The 24,241-nt window shown below is 39.4% G+C and overlaps 1 protein-coding gene across 1 annotated transcript in view; it reads left to right on the plus strand.

Moving 5' to 3' along the window:
- The window catches only part of SLC2A13 (solute carrier family 2 member 13), a 527,099-nt gene that overhangs the window by 392,697 nt on the left and 110,161 nt on the right, over positions 1-24,241 (plus strand). Inside the window, exon 7 of the mRNA XM_086399920.1 lies at positions 22,919-23,044. Coding sequence (XP_086256046.1) covers positions 22,919-23,044 — 126 coding nt within the window. The remainder of the gene's footprint in view (positions 1-22,918; positions 23,045-24,241) is intronic.

Raw genomic sequence — 24,241 nt, forward strand, 5'->3', positions numbered from 1 at the left:
CCCTGACACAAAGGGGCGGTGGTGGACATTTTTTTAGGCTCACTTGTTCAGTCGCTCTGTGGGGAGGGAGGGACGCTGCAAACAAATAACACTGGCATGTGTTTGCAGTGTCTCAGCCACACTGGGCCTGTCCCTGCTCATGGCGCGTGTGCCCTCCCTGCCCACACTGCTCAGGTTCTAGGTTGCTCCAGGAACCATCTGAGGCCAGCCCTGGGCTGCATGCACCTCCCAGGTCTAAGCCGCTCAGGTTCTGGCACTCAGGTAGTCCTCAGAGGCACAGACTCAGTAGGGCCTGCATTTTGTGCCCTTCCCAAGTGTAAGCAGCTCAGGTGATGAGGTGTTTGGCGAGCACGGTCGCTGTGACTTATCGCCTCCCCCATCCCTGCAACTCGGTTTTCTGGGTGTACAACCGACACACCTTCTCAGGCGGATGTTGACCATCCAGGACCCCAAGAAGTCTTGGTTAGCAAAGAAGCCTGCTTGCAGTTTGGTAGATAATGTCTCTCTGGGGCTGCGATTGCCCTCTTCCGGCTCTGGCTGCCTGTCACTGGAAGGGGATGGTCTGCAGCCGGCTAGTTCTGTTCAGTCCTTTGTTCTGTGCACTAGCCTCGTGGTGTTTTAGGTTAGGGCTTTTCGCGTGGTAGCTATCCCACAGTCTGGTTTACTAGCCCAAGTTAGTTCGCTCAGATTGCCCTAGGGACATTCAGGCCCGGTCCTTACTCTAAGCAATGCAGCCCGCGCCTCCCTGCCCAGCCCACGCTTGCTAGTGGCAGATGCAGGTGTCTGCGCTGTTTCTCTGCTGGGGGAGTTACCATTTGGCATGTAATTTGTGAGTTTTCGTTATTTATTTATTTTTCCTCCCCATTATTTTGCCCTCTGTGGTTCCAAGGCTCGCCACAGGTTCAGCAGTGTGAGTGTTTCCTGGTGTTTGGAAACTTCTCTCTTTTTAAGACTCCCTTCCCAGGACGGAGCTCCATCCCTACCTCTTTTGTCTCTCTTTTTGTCTTTTATATTTTTTTCCTACCTCCTTTTGAAGACAATGGGCTGCATTTCTGTGTGCCTGATGTCTTCTGCCGGCATTCAGAAGTTGTTTTGTGGAATTTACTCAGCGTTGAAATGTTCTTTTGATGAATTTGTGGCAGAGAAAGTGGTCTCCCCATCCTATTCCTCTGCCATCTTAGGACCGCCTCCCACTTCTAAAATAGTTACCTACTCTAGGATCCCGGAGAAGGCAATGGCACCCCACTCCAGTACTTTTGCCTAGAAAATCCCATGGACGAAGGAGCCCGGTAGGCTGCAGTCCCTGGGGTCGCTAGAGTCAGACACGACTGAGCGACTTCACTTTCACTTTTCACTTTCCTGCATTGGAGAAGGAAATGGCAATCCACTCCAGTGTTCTTGCCTGGAGAATCCCAGGGACTGGGGAGCCTGGGGGGCTGCCGTCTATGGGGTCCCACAGAGTTGGACACGACTGAAGCGACTTAGCAGCAGCAGCAGCACTGTAGGACCCAACAATTCCACTCCGAGGCATAAACTAAAAAGAATTTTTTTTAATTTTCACCCAAAATATTGTACACAAGTGTTCTTACCAGCATTATCCATAATAGACAAAAAGTAGAAATAATCCAATTGTTCCATAAACTAATAAATGAATAAATAAAATATTAATATGATGTATACACATAAAGGAATATCACACACTTATAGAAAAGAATGAAGTACTAAAACTTGAATGAACATTGAAAAAATCAAATGAAAGAAGGCAGAAAGAGAAAACCACATATTATATGATTCCATTTATATACAGAAACCTGTTGAGACAAGCAGTAGATTAGTACTTGCCAAGAGATGGTGAGAGGTGAAATTGGGAGATATGGGGTTTATTTGGGGGTGTTGGAAATTTTCTATAATTGGATAGTGGTGATGGTTGCACAACTCTGAATATATTAAAAATTACTTATAAGCTCTGAAATGATTAAAATAGTAAATTTTATAGTATGTGATTTTATTGAGATATAGTTATCTCAAAAAAAATTTTAATTAAAAGTTTGTGCTATAATGATCACCACTTTCCCAACTTTTGTTGACCTCTTTGCCTTCATTTTCCTGGGAGTATAGCCACCACTTCATATGCTGTCTACACAAGAAAACAGAAGATTCCAAATCACTTGTGCTCAATAAATATTTATTTTATCTATCAGAATGTCAGTATCTTCAATATGCTAATTAATTTTCCACAAGCATAACTTTAAATTTCAACAAACCAAAGGCTAAGGAGAATAAAAATTGTGCTTGGAGTCAGAAAACTTGCAATAAAGACATGAGCAAGTCTTGTTTATCTGAGCTTTGGTTTTCTCATCTCTAAAACAGGAATTCTAATGCATGCTGCACCAACTTGTTGAAAAACCCAGATGGCACAGTGTATATGAAAGTGCTTTGTAAATTTTACATGGCTATAGAAGCTGTAGTTATTCTTTTCTTTCCAATTTTAATTTTAACATATTTCCTTTAAAACTTTTTAGGCTATCTGCCTTTAAATAAACTGAAAATCTGGGCATTTGGAGTGAATACGTTTAGGTCTGAATGCCAGCTCTGCCACATTTTAGCTATGTGACCTAGATAGTTCTATCTCTCTAACTCAAGTTTCTCATCTAGAAAAAGGAAAGTAAAGCCTCTCTCATAAAGCCACTGTAGGATTAAATAAGCAAATGTAATTGTCTAGTACAGCTCTCTGCATGTGGTGAGCTCTCTGAAGTGTCACAGAATAAAAAAGTAAAACGTTCACCTGCCACAGTTCTCTTCAAATCTGCAAATGCTAATCGACTTTGTTGCTTGGCAAACCTAAAATACCAATCTCTTAATGTTTCTTCTAATATATTTCTGTCCATTCAAAAATGAATAATGTATAATGTCAACAGAGAAGTTTAATGAAATGTTTTTTCCCTTTGAAGGTGGCATGTTGGACACTAATTAGATTGTATTTGGATGCCTATACATTCATTACCAAATTATTTTGTAAAACCTAATTTTACTCTCAATTTTTAAACTGAAAAGTTTTGTATTTAAATGTGTGTTCATATATGTACATGCATATTTACTTACATAAATACACATATGTACATATATAAGTTCAGTTCAATCTCTCAGTCATGTCCAACTCTTTGCGACCCCACACACTGCAGCATGCCAGGCTTCCCTGTCCATCATAAACTCCCAGAGCTTACTCAAACGATGCCCATAGATCAGTGATGCCATCTAAGCATCTCATCCTCTGTCATCCCCAGATCCTTCTGCCTTCAATCTTTACCTGCATCAAGCTATGTCCAATGAGTCAGTGCTTTGCCTCAGGTGGCCAAAGTATATTGGAGCTTCAGCTTCAGCATCAGTACTTCGAATGAATATTCAGGACTAATTTCCTTATAGAATTGACTGGTTTGATCTCCTTGCTGTCCAAGGGGCTCTCAGGAGTCTTCTCCAGCACCGCAGTTCAAAAGCATCAGTTCTTCAGCACTCAGCTTTCTTTATGGTCCAACTCTCACGACCATACTTGACTACTGGAAAAACCATACCTTTACCTAGACGAATCTTTGTTGGCAAAGTAATGTCTCTTCTTTTTTCATATGCTGTCTAGTTTGGTCATAACTTTTCTTCCAAGGAGCAAACATCTTTTAATTTCATGGCTTCAGTCGCCATCTGCAGTGATTCTGGAGCCCAAGAAAATAAAGTCTGTCACTGTTTCCATTGTTTCCCCATCTATTTGCCATGAAGTGCTGGGACAGGATGCCATGCTCTTTGTTTTTTGTATATTGAGTTTTAAGTCAGCTTTTTCATCCTCCTCTTTCACTTTCATTGAGAGGGTCTTTACTTTCTCTTCCCTTTCTGCCATTACAGTGGTATCATCTGCATATCTGAGGTTGTTGATATTTTTCCTGGCAATCTTGATTCCAGCTTGTGAGTCACCCAGTCTGGCATTTCTCATGATGTACTCTGAATATGAGTTAAATAAGCAGGGTGATAATATACAGCCTTGATGTACTCCTTTCCAAGTTTTGAACCAGTCTCTTGTTCCTGGTCCACTTCTAACTGTTGCTTCTTGACCTGCATACAGATTTGTCAGGAGGAAGTTAAAGTGATCTGGTATTCCCATCTCTTTAAGAATTTTCCACAGTTTGTTGCAGTCCACACAAAGGCTTTAGCATAGTCAATGAAGTAGAAATAGATGTTTTTCTGTAATTCTCTTGCTTTTTCTATGATCCTACAGGTGTTGGGAATTTGATTCCTGGTTCCTATGCCTTTTAGAAATACAGCATGAACGTCTGGAAGTTCTAAGTTCATGTACTGTTGAATCCTAGCTTGGAGAATTTTGATCATTACTTTGCTAGTGTTTCAGATGAGTGAAATTGTGCAGTAGTTTGAACATTCTTTGGCATTGCCTTTCTTTGGGATTGGATTGAAAACGACCTTTTCCAGTCCTGTGGCCACTGCTGAATTTTCCAAATTTGCTGGCATATTGAGTGCAGCACTTTAACAGCATAATCTTATTGGATTTGAAATAGCTCAGCTGGAATTCCATCACTTCCTCTAGCTTTGTTCATAGTGATGCTTCCTAAGGACTACTTGACTTCACACTCCAGGATGTCTGGCTTTAAGTGAGTGACACACCATTGTGGTTATCTAGCTCATTAAGATCTTTTTTGTATAGTTCTGTGTATTCAACAATTCTTTTGTATAGTTCTGTGCAAAAATACACAAAACTATACAATAAAGAACTAACCCCTCTTTTTAATATTTCCTCCTCCTGTAGGTCCATGTTTCTGTCCTTTATTGTGCCCATCTTTGCATGAAATATTCCTTTGGGATCTCTAATTTTCTTGAAGAGATGTCTAGTCTTTCCCATTCTGCTATTTTCATCTATTCATTTTCATTGATCATTTAGGAAGGCTATCATACCTCTCCTTGCTATTCTTTGGAACTCTGCATTCAGATGGGTATATCTTTCCTTTTCTTTTCCTTTCACGTCTCTTCTTTTCTTTACTATTTGTAAGGGCTCCTCAGACAATCATTTTGCCTTTTTGCATTTATTTTTCTTGGGGATGGTTTTGAAACCATCTCCTGTACAATGTTACGAACCTCCATCCATAGTTCTTCGTGCACTCTGACAAAACATGCTCCACAGGAGAAAGGAATGGCAAACTACTTCAGTATTCTTGGCTTGTGAACCCCATGAACAGTGTGAAAAGGCAAAAAGATAAGACACTGAAAGAGGAACTCCCCAGGTCAGTAGATTCCCAATGTGGTACTGGAGAAGCATGGAGAAATAGCTTCAGAAAGAATGAAGAGGCTGAGCCAAAGCAAAAACAATGCCCAGTTGTGGATGTGACTGGTGATGGGAGTAAAGGCTCATGCTATAAAGAACAATATTACATAGGAACCTGGAATGTTAGGGTCATGCTGCTGCTGCTGCTGCTAAGTTGCTTCAGTCGTGTCCGACTCTGTGCAACCCGAAAGATGGCAGCCCACCAGGCTCCCTCGTCCCTGGGATCCTCCAGACAAGAACACTGGAGTGGGTTGCCATTTCCTTCTCCAATGAGTGAAAGTGAAAAGTGAAAGTCAAGTCGCTCAGTCGTGTCCAACTCTTCACGATCCCATGGACTGCAGCCTACCAGGCTCTTCTGTCCATGGGATTTTCCAGGCAAGAGTACTGGAGTGGGTTGCCAGTGCCTTCTCCGGTTAGAGTCATGAATCAAGGTAAATTTTCAGTGATTAAATAGGTGATGGCAAGAATGAATATCAACATTTTAGGAATCAGTGAACTAAAATGGACTAGAAGGGGTGAATTTAATTCAGATGACCATTATATCTACTACTGTGGGAAAGAATCCCTTGGAAGAAGTGGAATATCCCTCATAGTCAATGAAAGAGTCCAAAATCAGTACTTGGGTACAATTTCAAAAACAACAGAATGATCTCTGTTCATTTCCAAGGCAAACCATTCAATAGCGCAGTAATCCAAGTCTATGCCCCAACCACTAATGCTTAAGAAGCTGAAGTTTAACAGTTCTGTGATCACCTGCAAGACCTTCTAGAACTAACACCAAAAAAAAAAAAAAAAAAAAATGTCCTTTTCATCATAGGGAACTGGAAGTCAACAGTAGGAAGTCAAGAGATACCTGGAGTAACAGGCAGGTTTGGCCTTGGAGTACAAAATGAAGCAGGGCAAAGGCTAACAGTTTTGCCAAGAGAATGCACAGGTCATAACAAGCAACCTCTTCCAACAACACAAAAGACGACTCTACACATGGACATCACCAGATGGTCCATACTGAAATCAGACTGATTATATTTTGCAGCTGAAATAGAGAGATTCTATACAGTTAGCAATGGAGAAGGCAGTGGCACCCAACTCCAGTACTCTTGCCTGAAAAATCCCATGGACAGAGGAGCCTGGTAGGCTGCAGTCCATGGGGTCGCTAAGAGTCAGGCACGACTGAGAGACTTCACTTCCACTTTTCAGTTTCATGAATTGGAGAAGGAAATGGCAACCCATTCCAGTGTTCTTGCCTGGAGAATCCCAGGGACGGTGGAGCCTGGTGGGCTGCCGTCTATGGGGTCGCACAGAGTCGGACACGACTGAAGCGACTTAGCAGCAGCAGCAGCAGCAGCAGCAGCATACAGTTAGCAAAAGCAAGACCTTTAGCTGACTGTGGCTCCGATCATGAACTCCTTATTGCCAAAATTCAAACTTAAATTGAAGAAAGTAGGGAAAACTATTATACCATTCAGGTATGACCTAAATCAAATCCCTTACAGTTATACAGTGAAAGTGATAGATAGATCCAAGGGATTAGATCTGATGTACGTATATAAATATGTAATATATGTACATATATTAGATCTGATGTACATATACATGTCATTTTATATTTGCAAAGTTGGAATTGAGGTTTTTGTTTTTAGGAACACAGACCAAAGGTTCATATAGTATTAATAGGAAAACACTTAGCCCTATTGAAGGTGATGAGCTTGGCAGATAGAACTCTCTTCTTCTACTTCCTTCCCCTTTAAAGAGTTTCTTAGTGTATCTTTCTGAGATAAAATGGGAGAACCATTCCAAAAATTCATAAGAGGTTAGACAATCAGTGACTCAGAATTAAAACCTAAAGTATTAGTAAATGTTTAAACACACACACACACACACACACACGCACTGACAAATAAATTAAAATTTCTTTATTTAATAGCACCAAAGAACAAGAACCTGTACTTGCTTTTCATCAGCAAGCCTCACTGCTGTGAATAATTTTTTGCCTGTAGTTCTGGAATCCAGTACATTCTCAGCCTCAGTTTCTAAAGGGAAGCGATGAGAAATGTGTTCCAGAAGGTTGCCACCAATTACTTGTGGATTTAATCTGAGCGCCATGAATTTTAAGGAACAATTCACTGGTTGATTTCAGGCTTCAGTCATGATCTCATGGACCAAGTGTGATGAATGAGATGTAACTTCTCTGATGCAACTGCAGGGAGAACTATCAAATCTGCTGTCAATATAAATGGCATTCATTTATCTATTTATACAACAGGTTTTTATTGAACAGGCTTCCCTGGTGACTCAGTGATAAAGAATCCTCCTGCAGTGCAAGAGACACAGGTTTGATCCCTGGGTCAGGAAGATTCCCTGGAGAAGGAAATGGCAACCCACTCAAGTATTGTTGCCTGAGAAATCCCATGGGACAGAGGAGCCTGGTGGGCTTCAGTTCACGGGGTCACAAAAGAGTTAGCTACTACTAGGCAACTAAACAACAACAATTTATTGAACACTTATCTGTCAGGTAACATGGAAATCACTAGGAATAAAAGGTGTACAAGACAATAATCTCTACCTTGAGAAGGTCCCAGTGCAGTAAGGGAAGGCAAACATATCACATACCCTTAGAGAAATGGTGGGATGGGCAGTAATAATAGTAGATGTTTTTGATCTACTGATAGCATAGTGATACATCTAGTTTTGCTGGCAACTGAGTTTCAAAAGGAGATGATGCCAAATTTGAGTTTTTAGGCAACTGTGTAGGAAAGTAAAGGTGGAAAGTAATAGTCCAGACAGGAAAAAAAATGCGGAAAATCATAAGAACATATTATATTCTGAATCCTGCAGTTTGTATGGACAACCATGGCATCTGTGGAGAAATAGCACAAATGATTGACAAGAAGAAGCTAAATCATGCCATAATAGAATGATATTCATCCTGTAGGCAATAGAAAGCTTTTATAGGATTTAAACAGGAGAGAGTTCTGATCAGGTTAGATTTATGACAGTGTAGGAAATGGAGTGGAAAGAGTCTAGAAGCAGAAAGGCTCAATGTAAGACTATTAGAAGGGTTCAGGTAAGAGGTGGCAAATTAAAATCGAAGTCCAAATGAGGGGTTGTAAGAATGGAGAGCAGAGGAATTACATTTGCCTTGGAGATAGATATGATGGATGTAGCTATTGAAACGTGTGTGATCTCAAATCATGCTCAGGTTATTAAATTGTGAGACACAAAAACAAGAGAAACAGGTCGTGGAGTCTCTGTGTATCACTGATAATAATGGTTGTGTACTGCCGATGTTTCCCATCAAAATTTATGCAGAGTAATGAAAGAAGATTGCCAAGAACAGAACCAGTGAGACAGAAAAGATGCATCAGTGTGAGAGGTGGAAGAAACAAACAGCATAGTGTCAAGAAATGAGAAAATTTTAGGAAAGAGGGAAGTTATTTCGGAAATTTTACCATAACGTGATAAGTTTAGAAAGAAAAGCATACCAAGTTAGCAATAAGAAGATCATCAGCGATCTCAGAGCAGAAGGAAAGTTTTGACCAACCTAGATAGCATATTAAAAAGCAGAGACATTACTTTGCCAACAAAGGTCCTTCTAGTCAAGGCTATGGTTTTTCCACTGGATATGTATGGATGTGAGAGTTGGACTGTGAAGAAAGGTGAGTGACGAAGAATTGATGCTTTTGAACTGTGGTGTTGGAGAAGACTCCTGAGAGTTCCATAGACTACAAGGAGATCCAACCAGTCCATTCTAAAGGAGATCAGTCCTGGGTGTTCTTTGGAAGGACTAATGCTAAAGCTGAAACTCCACTACTTTGGCCACTTCATGTAAAGAGTTGACTCATTGGAAAAGACTCTGATGCTGGGAGGGATTGGGGGCAGGAGGAAAAGGGGACGACAGAGGATGAGATGGCTGGATGGCATCACGGACTTGATGGACATGAGTTTCAGTGAACTTCAGGAGTTGGTGATGGACAGGGAGGTCTGGCGTGCTGCGGTTCATGGGGTCGCAAAGAGTCAGACACAACTGAGCGACTGAACTGAACTGAACTGAGGCATGACTTGCTCTATAAAATAAGCACCAGTAGGCCCTATCCATTTAATTAAATTTCCAAGCATTTAAAGTCCCCCATAATTTTTTATTTTTTGAAAAAATTCTCACAAGTTCCCTACTTTCACAGTCAAAATTGAGAGAGGGAGTTCCCTGACATCCACACTTAGGCTGAGGAAGAAGGCAGATGTCCTGGAGTTCTTTTCACAATACTCATGTAGAAATCTGGTCCTACAGAGGACTACAAACAAGGCAAGCTGTTGGGTTCCAAGTTGCCTACCTGAAGGCAGTAGGACCAGTTTGGAATGAGGAGGGCATAGTAAAGAGTAGAGAAAGTTTAGAATAGCTGTTTGGGAAAGAGTGATATAATTATACAAAATGAAGTAATAAATTCATGCATGAGGAGTGAATGACTAAGCAGTTACCCACAGAGAATGAAAGTTGACCTGTGATAAACAGACTATCCTAGCATTTGCATTTACCAAAACTGATTTTTTTTTTTAATGTAAGCCGTGCCAAGACAGGCATTTTAAGACCACTGTTCTAAATGTTTTATCTCATTGGATTTAATGAGATACTCAGCTCAGTTGCTCAGTCGTGTCCTACTCTTTGTGACCCCATGGACTGTAGCATTCCAGGCCTCCGTGTCCATCACCAACTCCTGGAGTTTACCCAAACTCATGTCCATTGAGTCGGTAATGCCATCCAATCATCTCATCTGTCATCCCTTTCTCCTCTTGCACTCAATCTTTCACACCATCAGGGTCTTTTCAAATGACTCAGCTCTTCATATCAGGTGGCCAAAGTATTGGAGTTTCAGCTTCAACATCAGTCCTTCCAAGGAACACCCAGGACTGATCTCCTTTAGGATGGACTGGCTGGATCTCCTAACAGTCCGAGAGACTCTCATGAGTCTTCTCCAACCCCACAGTTCAAAAGCATCAATTCTTCAGTGCTCAGCTTTCTTTATAGTCCAACTCTCACATCCATACATGACTACTGGAAAAACCATAGCCTTGATTAGATGGACCTTTGTTGACAAAGTAATGTCTCTACTTCTTAATATGCTATCTAGGTTGGTTATAACTTTCCTTCCAAAGAGTAAGTGTCTTTTAATTTCATGGCTTCAGTCACCATCTGCAGTGATTTTGGAGCCCCCCAAATTAAAGTCAGCCACTGTTTCCACTGTTTCTCCATCTATTTGCCATGAAATGATGGGACAAGATGCCATGATCTTAGTTTTCTGAATGTTGAGCTTTAAGCCAACTTTTTCACTCTCCTCTTTCACTTTCATCAAGAGGCTCTTTAGTTCTTCTTCACTTTCTACCATAAGGGTCGTGTAATCTGCATATCTGAGGTTATTGATATTTCTCCCGGCAATCTTGATTCCAGCTTGTACTTCTTCCAGCCCAGCGTTTCTCATGATATACTCTGCAAATGTGTTAAATAAGCAGGGTGACTATATCAGCCTTAACATACTCCTTTTCATATTTGGAACCAGTCTGTTGTTCCATGTCCAGTTCTAACTGTTGCTTCCTGACCTGCATACAGGTTTCTCAAGAGGCAGGTCAGGCGGTCTGGGATTCCTATCTCTTGAAGAGTTTTCCATAGTTTATTGTGATCCACACAGTCAAAGGCTTTGGCATAGTCAATAAAGCAGAAGTAGATGTTTTTCTGGAACTCTCTTGCTTTTTCCATGATCCAGCAGATGTTGGCAATTTGATCCCTGGTTCCTCTGCCTTTTCTAAAAGCAGCTTGAACATCTGGAAGTTAATGGTTCATGTATTGCTAAAGCCTGGCTTGGAGAATTTTGAGCATTACTTTGCTAGCATGTGAGATAAGTGCAAGTGTGTGGTAGTTTGAGCATTCTTTGGCATTGCCTTTCTTTGGGATTGGAGTGAAAACTGACCTTTTCCAGTCCTGTGGCCACTGCTGAGTTTTCCAAATTTGCTGACATATTGAGTGCAGCACTTTCACAGCATCATCTTTTAGGATCTGCAATAGCTGAACTGGAATTCCATCACCTCCACTAGCTTTGTTCGTAGTGATGCTTTCTAAGGCCCACTTAACTTCACATTCCAGGATGTCTGGCTCTAGGTGAGTGATCACACCATCATGATTATCTGGGTCATGAATATCTTTTTTGTACAGTTCTTCTGTGTATTCTTGCCACCTCTTCTTAGTATCTTCTGCTTCTGTTAGGTCCATACCATCTGTCCTTTATTGAGCCCATCTTTGCCTGAAATCTTCCCTGGTATCTCCAATTTTCTTGAAGAGATCTCTAGTCTTTCCCATTCTATTGTTTTCCCCTATTTCTTTTCATTGATAGCTGAGGAAGGCTTTCTTATCTCTCCTTGCTATTCTTTGGAACTCTGCATTCAAATGGGTATTATCTTTCCTTTTCTCCTTTGCTTTTCGCTTCTCCTGTTTTCACAGCTATTTGTAAGACCTTCTCAGACAGCCATTTTGCTTTTTTGCATTTCTTTTTCTTGGGGAGATCTTGCTCCCTGTCTTCTGTACAATGTCACGAACCTCTGTCAATAGTTCATCAGGACTCTGTCTATCAGATATAGTCCCGTAAATATATTTCTCACTTCCACTATATAATCATAAGGGATTTAATTTAGGTCATACCTGAATGGTCTAGTGGTTTCCGCACTTTATTCAATTAAAGTCTGAACTTGGCAATAAGGAGTTCATGATCTGAACCACAGTCAGCTCCTGGTCTTAAAAACAAATGAACTGTTTTCTCTAGAGCCAGGTTCATACTTGACTTCACAGAGTATAAACTTAAAATAATCTAAATTAACCCGAATCAATCATTAAAAGATTGTCTCGGTTAAGAGAAAAAGGCACATTTGGTTAAGAGCCTGAGTGCCATGTGAAACATGTAAACGACTGGTTAAATCAAAATAGGACATCATTTCTCTTGCTTAGACACTAAGCTGCCTTTTATTCTGCCGTTTTTTTTTACTTTAGTTGAAAGTATTTAAAATTTTTAGAACCAGTTTTTTTTTTTTCTAAATATGTGCATACTTATTTTTCTCCCTTCAAAAAAAAAAAAAAAAAAAGGTCAGATTAACAAGTTAAACCCTTCCTTGAAACTAACAAGACAAGAACTTTTTGGTTCTAATTGTAGTTATTGCCTGGATTATATATTTACCAATCTCCTAGTAGAGTTTCTAGTACACTGTGCTAGGTTCCTCGGCAGTTTCATCCTGTAGTATAACACTGTCTATTGTATAATTTCCCCAACTGAAATTGTCCACAGTCAAAAACAATAGCATGCATTCTGAGCACAATTATCTACTACTATTTCTCTTTAAATATCATTTACGATGTCCTTTTACTATGAAATTTTGCAGGCTATGATGTAAAAGAGAGCTCTCTTTTTGTATGGCTCTCTTCTTGGAACTTCAAGGCAATTGGCCCTTGTAGCTTCTATTTCTGCAAGTGAATTATCAAAATTGCTAACCAGTTCCATTTGAGTTGTGGGTTAAATGTTTGCAAATGGCAGCCTTATCCTCTGGCAATTTGAAAGCAGGGCTTAGCTTGAAGTACCGTTTGACAATTGGTTTACAGTTCAGTTCAGTTGCTCAGTCGTGTCCGACTCTTTGCGACCCCATGAATCGCAGCACACCAGGCCTCCCTGTCCATCACCAGCTCCCGGAGTTCACTCAGACTCACGTCCATCAAGTCAGTGATGCCATCCAGCCATCTCATCCTCTGTCATCCCCTTCTCCTCCTGCCCCCAATCCCTCCCAGCATCAGAGTCTTTTCCAATGAGTCAACTCTTCGATGAGGTGGCCAAAGTACTGGAGTTTCAGCTTCAGCATCATTCCTTCCAAAGAAATCCCAGGGCTGATCTCCTTCAGAATGGACTGGTTGGATTTTCTTGCAGTCCAAGAGACTCTCAAGAGTCTTCTCCAACACCACAGTTTGAAAGCATCAATTCTTCGGTGCACAGCTTTCTTCACAGTCCAACTCTCACATCCATACATGACCACTGGAAAAACCATAGCCTTGACTAGACGAACCTTTGTTGGCAAAGTGATGTCTCTGCTTTTCAGTATGCTATCTAGGTTGGTCATAACTTTCCTTCCAAGGAGTAAGTTTCTTTTAATTTCATGGCTGCAGTCACCATCTGTAAGGATTTTGGAACCCAGAAAAATAAAGTCTGACACTGTTTCCACTGTTTCCCCATCTATTTCCCATGAAGTGATGGGACCAGATGCCATGATCTTCGTTTTTTGAATGTTGAGTTTTAAGCCAGTTTTTTCACTCTCCTCTTTCACCTTCATCAAGAAGCTTTTTAGTTCCTCTTCACTTTCTGCCATAAGGGTGGTGTCATCTGCATATCTGAGGTTATTGATTTTTTTGGTTATTGATTTATTGATTATTTATTGGTTATTGATTTATTGACAATTGGTTTTACTTTGTTTTAATTTCTTTACCAAAATATCTCAGATATTCATTCCTAATTACCCACCCTCAAAAAATTTTTCATTAATGAGAAGAAACAGATTAATGAAACTACAGTGTGCCTTAATTTAAAGAGCTATCATCATTTGATTCTTTCTATAAACATGCATTGGGTATCTAGGCTACAATGAGATTCTGCAGTTGCAGAGTTGGTAAGCATGACTTTTTCCCTTGGGTCCTTGCAAACCAGTCAGTAAAGAACTTTGTAAATTCTATAGTAGAGGTATGCACAGAGAAAAAATGAAAGTCATCACCATCATCTGTACTACATATTTACTTGGAGGAGATTTAAAATATTTTGTATTAAAAGAGAGAAATCTCTATTTTATGTAATTTACCAATTCTTTTTAAAAAACACTTTCTTAAAGTAAGGCACACTTACAATCTCTGCCCTTGAAATAAATATGTAAGAGTAAATATTTGTGAGATGGCATCCTAATATGTTTTACACTGTTAAAGTTTGTGTGAGTTTAGAATGAGAGTATATACATTTCTGTCTTTTCCTTTCATGTAGAGTCATGCAGCCAGGTGGGTTCTTAGAGATCATGTGCTCTTGGGATGGAAAACTTGAAGTCCAGAATTTAGGACTCACTCCAGGTCATACTGTGAAAGGGGACAAATAGGGCCTAAGATATAAGTCTGTTTTTTACCAAAAAAAAAAAATTTAATCTATTATTGGAATATTTTTATGAGCACTGCTTTTGTAACAATATATTTAAATTCTAAGCTTTTATATTTAGGAAATTTCATGTAAATTTATCAGGTCATATTCAAGAAAGCATTAAAGAGCAAATCATGAATAAAAAATAGCCACTTCTAGAAATTGTCCCTTTTTTTCAATCCTATTTGTTAAACTCACAGTTATGATATATGCTTTCTGTAAAAGGTCAATTAGCAGATTCCCCAGGATATTTAAAGTTTTGAGTTATCTTCCAAATGTCAAATCCAAGTTAAAAATGTTACATTTGGGAGAATTTTGCCATAAGATAGTCCATATGATGAAAAATATGTATTCCAGGTCAAGGATAAGGGAATGGTAGGAAATCATACTCTGCCTCCAGGAGTCTGAGAGACTCTACAGTCCAGATGAGTCAGCAAACCTCAGTTCCCAAACAGTGGCCCACACCCTGAGATGGCGATGAAATTGAACACTGATTGATGAAATTGACTGACCTCTATGAACTGATGTGAAGCAGTACAAAAAGATAATTTCCATGCTTTTTTTTAATATAGAAAAGCCTCATATTAACTATAGGATAAGTTCTAGGAGAGGACTGAATGTATAAAGGGAAGAAAATATCCAATGGGATAAAGTGTTGGTCCAGTAAAGGCCAAGGGGAGTAAGATTAAAAGTTCTAATAGAATGCTGACCTTCGAACGAACAATTCTTTTTCAGAGCCTGGGGGAAAAGAGGTGAGGATAGCTGTGACTATAGATATCTTGGTTCAGTCTGAATTTAAAGTTGAAAATGTTCATTCCTAATCCCTTCAGTTTTTACTGGAAGCAAGAAAGACCTAAATCTAAAAGATTTGTAAGAGGGAATAAGGATTAGGATTGGAGGAAAGTGGTGGGCATTTGGGATATCAGTTGTGAGATTGAGAGCAGGTGGCACCCCACTCCATTACTCTTGCCTGGAAAATCCCATGGACGGAGGAGCCTGGTAGGCTGCAGTCCATGGGGTCGCTAAAAGTCGGACACGACTGAGCGACTTCACTTTCTCTTTTCCCTTTCATGCGTTGGAGAAGGAAATGACAACCCACTCCAGTGTTCTGCCTGGAGAATCCCAGGGACGGGGGAGCCTGGTGGGCTGCCGTCTATGGAGTCGCACAGAGTCGGACACGACTGAAGTGACTTAGCATAGCATAGCATAGACGTTTCCCTGCAGCAGTGAAGATCCAGCTTCAGCTGTACACTGTGCATGTATAGCGTTACCAGTATTCCTGGTTATGTTAATTCTCCACCAGTGCAGAGCAATTTAGATATAGAAAGTAAGAACAAAGATGGTTAGAAATAACCAGACATAAAAGTTTATAGGCAATAGAATCTAAATACAAAAACGTTCAGGGTCTGGTGGTTAACGTGGTTTAACATGAAAGTCTGACAGAGAGGGACTCAAACCTGTGAAGTCAGTGAAGTGTCAGGAAGAAAGGAATGTGGGAGATCTCTGGGGAAAAGAACAGTTATTGTAGAAATAAGAAAGAAATCTTGAGGAAAGGAATGAAAAATCTATATGTGTGGTTTAGGTCAGGGATCAGCAAACTTCCTGTAAAGGGTAAGATAGTAAATACCTGTGGCTTTGCAGGCCATATAGATTCTGTTATACTTCTCAGCTCTGCCCTTTAAGTTGTAGGCATTCATAGATAAGTAAACAAATGGGCATTGCTATGTTTCAGTAAAACTTTATTTTTAAAATGGGCTGATTTATATTTGTCTCAAGGGCCATAGTTTACTGATTCCTGTTCCAGATTACTATTTCCAGGATGTGGGCAAAGTTAAGTGGTTAGAAACCAACAGGTTATGATGTTATAAGATTAGTATATTAGGCGGGGCCAGGGCGGGCCCCGGGAGGGCCGCCCGGCTTCCTGCTTTCGCCCAAGTTTCCTCGTAGAGGGCGCAGCGCCGGCTGGGGCCCGCGTTTAAAAAAAAAAAAAAAAAGATTAGTATATTAACTATAAACCATCTAAATCTAACAAACACTGAGCGAATACTTCACCCAAGAACAGAATAACACATTCTTCATAAGTGTACAAGAAGCATTCTCTAAAATAGGTCATATGCTAGGCTGCAAAATGAGCCTAGGTAAATTTTAAAAGGATTAAAATCATACAGAATATGTTCTCTGATCACAATTGGGAGAAATTAGAGATCACAAATAAAGAAATCTAGGAAATTCACAAGCATGTGAAAATTAAATAACACACTCTTCAATTGCCAGTGGATCAAAGAAGAAATTACAAGGAAAATTACTAAATAATTTGAGATGGGTGAAAATGAAGATATACTCCACCAAATATGGGATGCAGCTAAAGCAGTGCTTAGGGAGAAATTTATAGCTATAAATGCCTACATTTAAAAGGAGAAAGATATCAAAATCAAAAATCTAATGCTCTATCGTAAGAGAAAGAAGGGACAATAATCAGGTCTGAGATGCCCTGAGGAGATTGAATGGATGAAAGCCCAGATGACCTTAGCTGAGAAGAACGGCTTCTCCTTGTAACTGGAGTGTGTGCGTGCCTTCTAAGTTGCTTCAGTTGTGTCTGACTCTTTGGACAGACAACCCTATGGACTATAACCCACCAGGCTCCTCTGTCCTGGGGGTTCTCTAGACAGGAATACTGGGGTGGGTTGCCATGCTCTCCTCCAGGGGATCTTCTGACCCAGCAATCAAACCTGAGTCTCTTGCTCCTCCTGCATTGGCAGACGGGTTCTTTACAAATAGGAAAGTATTAATAGAATGGTTTGCTATAAAGTTATAAATTTCTCATTTTTGCCACTTTCATCTGTTTTCTCTGTTAAACTTGAGGTGAGTTCCTTTGCAGAGAGTAAAGAGAAATGAAGCTTTGGAGATCTGAGGAATAGTTTTTGTGCCAAATGGTTGAAACAGTCCTCCAATGGAGTTGACTAGGGAAAACTATTAAGAATTTTAGGCTATTGAGGATCCTGTTGAGGCTGGTAGTAGTATGGTATAGAGGAACTACTGATCTGCCCTGCTGTGTAATTCCTTCAGTTGCGTTGGGTATGTGTGTAAAGGCACAGAAAAGGCAAATGATGACATTCATATAATAGTTAGATGGGTGAGATAAGAAGATAAATAGGCAGGGAATTTTAGGATATTGAAATGATGAGTCATGGGCAATAAGCTAGTTAATGACAGAACTAAAGGGAAAAAAGCTTGCTTCCAGTTCAAGATGGTGGAGTAGAAAGATGTAGATTTATCTCCTCCTGTGAGGGTACCAAAATTGCAACTAGCTATTGAATAACCATTGATGGGAAGACTCTGGAACCCACCAAAAAAAGATACCTCATATCCAAAGACAAAGAAGAAGCCGCAGCAGGATGGTAGGAAGGGCACAATCACGATAAAATCAAATCTCATATCTGCAGTGTGGGTAACCCACAAACTGGAGAACAATAACACCAAAGAAGTTCTCCCACTCTTAGAAGTTCTGAACCCCACATCAGGGTTCCCAGCCTAGGGATCTAACAATGGGACTGGGACTCCCCAGCAAATCTGACCTTGAAGACCAGTGGGATTTGACTATAGGACTTCCACAGAACTGGGGGAAACAGACTCCTGTCTTGGAGGGTACAAACAAAATCTTGTGTGCACCAAGACCCAGAGGAAAGGAGCAGTGATCCCACAGGTGACTGAACCAAAACTACCTGCAAGTGTTGGAGGGTCTCCTGCGGAGGCATGGATTGGCAAGGCCTCACCACAAGGACAGGGCCACTGGCAGCAACAGGCCAGGAATGTCTCCCTTGGTGTAAACCCTCTTGGAGTTCACTGTTAACCCTACCATAGAACCCATAGACTCCAGAACTGGGTCCCCTCAAGCCAAACAAGTACCAGAAGGGAATGAAACACCAGCCATCAACATATTATTGGATTAAAGTTTTACTGAGTAATGCCCCACTTGCTAGAGCAAGACCTAGTTTTTCCCTTTGCCAGTCCATCCCATCAGGAAGCTTACACAAGCCTCTCAGCCTCCTCCACCAGAGAACAGACAGAAGAAACAAGAAGAACCACAGTCCCACAGCAGCTGGAACAAAAAAGACATTACAGAAAGTAAATCAGGATGAAAAAGCAGAAAATTATGTCCCAGATGAAGGGAAAAGATAAAACCCTAGAAAAACAGCTAAATGAAATGGAGATAGGCAACCTTCTAGATAAAGAATTCAGAATAATGATAGTGAAGATGATCCGGGATCTTGGGAAACAATGGAGAAGGTGCAAGAAATGTTTACCAAAGACCTACAAGAACTAAAGAACAAACAAAGAGAAGTGAATAATACATGAGATGAAATTGATAGCAGAGTAACTGAGGCAGAAGTACAGATAAATGACCTGGAGGTCAGAATGGTGGAAATCACTGCCACAGAACAGAATATAGATAAAGGACACAAAGTAATCAAAGACAAAAATTAAAGACAAGGATAAAATATTAAAAGTAACAAGGGAAAAATGACAAATAACATAAAAGGTAATTTTCATCAGGCTACCAGCTGATTTCTCAACAAAAACTGTATAAGCCAGAAGGGAATTGGCACAAAATATTTAAAGTAATGAAAGGGAGGAACCTACAATCAAGAATACTCTACCCAGCAAGACTCTTATTCAGATTTGATGGAGCAATCAAAAGCTTTCCAAACAAGCAAAAGTTAAGAGAATTCAGCACCACCAAACCAGCTTTACAACAAATGCTAAAGGAATTTCTCTAGGCAGGAAACACAAGAGAAGGAAAATACCAACAGAAAATAAACCCAAAACAATTAGGAAAATGGTAATAAGATCATAACTATTGATAATTTCCTGAAATTTAAATGGATTAAATGTACCAACCAAAGACATAGACTGCCTGGGCAGATGAAAACATGTGTGTATGTATTTCCACTCACCACATCACTCTGCTTGACCCCCCAAACGGTATGTAATTATTTTATATTGTTAGGTTAATCATGTTCCCATATGGCTTTCAATTATAATTATCTTTTATTTTTAGTCTAGCGATTGATTGTGAAAACTGATGAACATATTTTACTATTTAAAAAAATGGTGTACATGTGAAAAAAAAATTTTAATAAAATAAAAATCACCCCTCTCATAAGGGGAAAAGGGAAAAATTGGGAGATTCGGGTTGACATATGCATACTACTGTATATAAAATAGATAATTAATAAAGGCCTACTTACAGCACAACAAACTCTATTCAATACTCTGTAATGGCCTATAGAATATATGTGTATGTATAACTGAGTCACTTTGCTGTACACCAGAAACCCACACAAATTATAAATGAACTATACACCAATAAAGTTTTTTAAAAAATCAGAAAGAGAAAAAAAGGAAAGAGCTAATGAATAGGGAGCAAATCAATTAACTGGAGGTTGTCACAAGGTCTAGTATACAAGTCAACATCATTTTTATTCACTAACAAGTCCCAGCTCGTAGAATAGTGCCTGGCACAGAGTAAGTGTAATATATTGTATTTGTTAAATAAATGATCATGGCAGAGCAGATGATCTGCTAGTAAGGAAGATAGAATAATTGGAGGTCGTGGTCAGAGTTGATGTTTGAAAAGGTGATGGAGGAGGTGAAGCATTATGGATAATGCCTCGTATGTCTGACATGCACATGCAATAGGAAACTGGTTTGGGGCCTTTTATGGGAAATAAGTATTTTTCAAAAAATTTAAATAGTCATTTCTCTACAAATGGGTGAATTGACATTCCCCAAATAATTATCATTTAAAGCCACTGAAACCATCAGGGGTTTTAATTCTACTTCATATGGGCAGAATAAACGAACAAAATACTAGTAGGAATGATCTTCCCTTCCAAATTAGCCTAGTCTAGTTCTTAAAGCCAGAAGCTCAGAGTACCTCTCATGATTTCTATTTTATTCTGTTTATCATAGGTGTGGACAATTTTAGGTTTACAATACTGTATCACCTTTCTAAAGTATATTGATCTTTTGGTAGGCTTTGAAAGACCTCTTTTTTTTTTTTTTTTTTGCTTTTAGTATACAACTGAAACAGTGTCAGACTTTATTTTCTGGGGGGGGCTCCAAAATCACTGCAGATGGTGATTGCAGCCATGAAATTAAAAGACGCTTACTCCTTGGAAGGAAAGTTATGACCAACCTAGATAGCATATTAAAAAGCAGAGATATTACTTTGCCAACAAAGGTCCGTCCAGTCAAGGCTATGGTTTTTCCAATGGTCATGTGTGGATGTGAGAGTTGGACTGTGAAGAAAGCTGAACACCGAAGAATTGATGCTTTTGAACATGGAGAAGACTCTTGAAAGTCCCTTGGACTGGAGGAGATCCAACCAGTCCATCCTAAAGGAGATCAGTCCTGGGTATTCATTGGAAGGACTGATGCTGAAGCTGAAACTCCAGTACTTTGGCCACCTCATGAGAAGAGTTGACTCATTGGAAAAGACCCTGATGATGGGAGGGATTGGGGGCAGGAGGAAAAGGGGACGACAGAGGATGAGATGGCTGGATGGCATCACTGACTCGATGGACATGAGTTTGAGTGAACTCCGGGAGTTGGTGATGGACAGGGAGGCCTGGCATGCTGTGATTCATGGGGTTGCAAAGAGTCGGACACCTGAGCGACTGAACTCAACTGAACTGAAAGTCTCATTAAAAATAGACTATTTGTAAAGATTTACAGACAGAATGTCAGTGGTCTAAGTTTTAAACAATGCCAGTCTTTTCCATTTAGCTAAATGCATCAAAGAAGTATTTTGATTTTGATGATTCCTGTCTTTTTCAGATAGCTTGCATTAGTTCTTACCCTATTTCTCTCCCACATCCCACTGTGTAATTACTTGTACAAAGTAGATATTTAATAAATCTGTACTGACTTATCTTTAATTATGTAATAAGTTGTTCCCTGAAATACTCTTCTCTCTACTTCTTTCCCTGGTAAATTTCTCTTATGATCCAGTTCAAATATCATCTCTGAAATTATCCCCCATTCTTACAGGCAAATAATCAGGTCTCTGCCTTTAGAGTATTTCTTTTTTCTATCATATCATCATTATTAGAAGGTATAGCTATTTCTAATCCTTGCCTTTTATCTACCAAGGAGCAGAGCAGGAACTTTAATTTATTCATCTTAGGGTCTCCATACCTTATAGGTGCCTACTGTGTATAAAGTGTTCCAGGTTTGTCTGGCAAATAGTATGACAGTGAGGAGACTTATTCTACAAGCACACTGTTGGCTTATGTTGGAAAATCCTGCCCTCTAAAGGGTTTTGCCTCTTTAAAATTTTCCTGAAGTTAGGATATTGCTGTTAGGTGAGTGATAATTAGTTGGTAATGGCTCTGTAATCCAACCAATGGATGGGAAAAGTTAGCCTTTTCGCCTATACCAACCTTTTTTCTTTTCTCTTTTTCAGAAAAATTTATGCAGTTTTTAAAAGTTAGAACTTCTTTTAATTAAGCATACAACATAGTTGATTTTCAATATATATTTATTAAAAGTACAAGTATCCCCCAGGATGTTAACTCTGACCATTCTTAAGGTGGTGGCATTTTTATTTTTTAACTTTTTGCTCTAGATGTAATTTTTTTTCATTCTTCGAATTTTCTATTTCATGATCTATTTTAGGAAAAAATTCCATTTTTTAAAAGATATGGTACATGATGGAAACATTTAAGAGAAGTAAATGCTTTGGTACAGTTTGGAACCAGGTAGCTGGTTCAAACGGAGAAGGCAATGGCACCCCACTCCAGTACTCTTGCCTGGAAAAGATGGATGGAGGAGTCTGGTGGGCTGCAGTCCATGGGGTCGCTAATAAGAGTCGGACACGACTGAGCGACTTCACTTTCTCTTTTCACTTTCATGCATTGGAGAAGGAAATAGCAACCCACTCCAGTGTTCTTGCCTGGAAAATCCCAGGGACGGGGGAGCCTGGTGGGCTGCCATCTATGGGGTCGCACAGAGTCGGACACGACTGAAGTGACTTAGCAGCAGCAGCAGCAGCTGGTTCAAAATGGACCAGTCCGTACTCTGGTAACAAATCTCAGTGGCTTAGGAAAGCAAAAGTATATTTGCTGCTGGCAGACTGGAGTTCTTCTACATACAATATTGCACATCCAGTCCACCTACATTTCAAAGTGGTTTCCAAAGTTGCTGCATCCAGAGTAGGGGGAGATGGAAGAAATCAGCCAGTTCTCACCTGCCTTATCACAAGTTGTTTGCCAGAGCCAAACAGAGTCACATGGCCCCAAGCTTACTGCAGAGTAGAGTGGAAAATGCAGGGGAGGGCATAGAATACAGTGTGTGCTGAGCATCAGTTGTCTCTGTTAACATGACTACAACTCGTTTCATTTTACAGTTACTGTAATGAATGTATGTTGGATCCAGACTGCGGTTTCTGTTATCAGATGAATAAATCAACCGTCATCGACTCTTCCTGTGTTCCAGTTAATAAAGCATCCACAAATGAGGCAGCCTGGGGCAGGTATGTTGCTCACTACATACCATAAGAATATACAATAAAATTTCAGCTTGAGACTTATTTTTAAACTTACAGAATGACTGCACTTACACACTCTACTTCTTTTAAATTGGTCTTCTTTTAAAGAATCTTTGTTCTTTACAATACTTTGCAACATATTCTGATGAGAGTGGGTAGAAATATTCCAACTGTATGCTTCACAAACTTAGCAAATAAACTCAAGCCTAGACTTCAGGAAATCCAAATTCCAGACCCAACTCTGTTCTAATAAGTTACAGGAGTCTGGACCTTGAGGCAAGTATCGCTAAATATTGCCACGGTAGTTTCTCCCACTGGGTATTTTTTAATTATACCAATAATTTCCAAACTCTAAAACTTAAGTGAAAGACATAAAATTGTGAAGTCACAGTGAATTACTATCATTTTAAATTCTTTAATTCATATTGTACGTTTCTGGAAGTCAGAGAAATTAAACAAAATAAGGATAAAGCTGGTAATTATGGACATGTATGAGAAACTGTGAATCTTTCTCTTTATGACAGATCCCATTGGTTTAGAGTAGGCACATAAATGAAACATTTGTGTAGAACAAATATCCCATATTTATGAGCTAACATTCATATTCATGGATACAGAAACATGTAAATATTATTTGACATGGCTTTTGCATTTTAAATTCTCAAAAAAAGATTACCATGCTCTCATGCTGTCTGCCTCCTAATACTGGGGAAGGCAATGAAATCTGTAATAAAGTGCTTATATCTTCTAGGAGCCAGAAAGCATAATGTATCATTATTAATAATTATGCTGTTCTCATTAATCATTTTATTATGGAATTATTCCAAAGTAATAGTAGTAAATTATATGATATTGAGTGAAAATCCAGATCATATTTTAAATACACTGATTAAAAAGAAATATGTAAAAGAAATACAATTATTACTTAAAATGAAAACTTGAAAGAGCTTCTTTTAAAAACATCTAGTGTATGCCTTTCATTAGTCAAGATTTATTAGGAAGTTAATTGATTAATTATTTCTGAATGTAATACTTTATAGTTTTAATCCTTTTGATTTTTTTCAATAGAAGAAGCCTAAAAGTTTCTAGTCAAGAATTATGAACAGTTTGAATTATGAACAGTTTCAAACTGTTTGTAGTTTCCTGTACTTCATAGAATTCATTTAAAAACTTATGGGGACA

The sequence above is a fragment of the Bos grunniens genome, chromosome 5 (genome assembly GCF_055505025.1).
Source record: "Bos grunniens cultivar Pamir isolate PY7600 chromosome 5, Bosgru_T2T1.0, whole genome shotgun sequence".
NCBI lineage: Eukaryota > Metazoa > Chordata > Mammalia > Artiodactyla > Bovidae > Bos > Bos grunniens.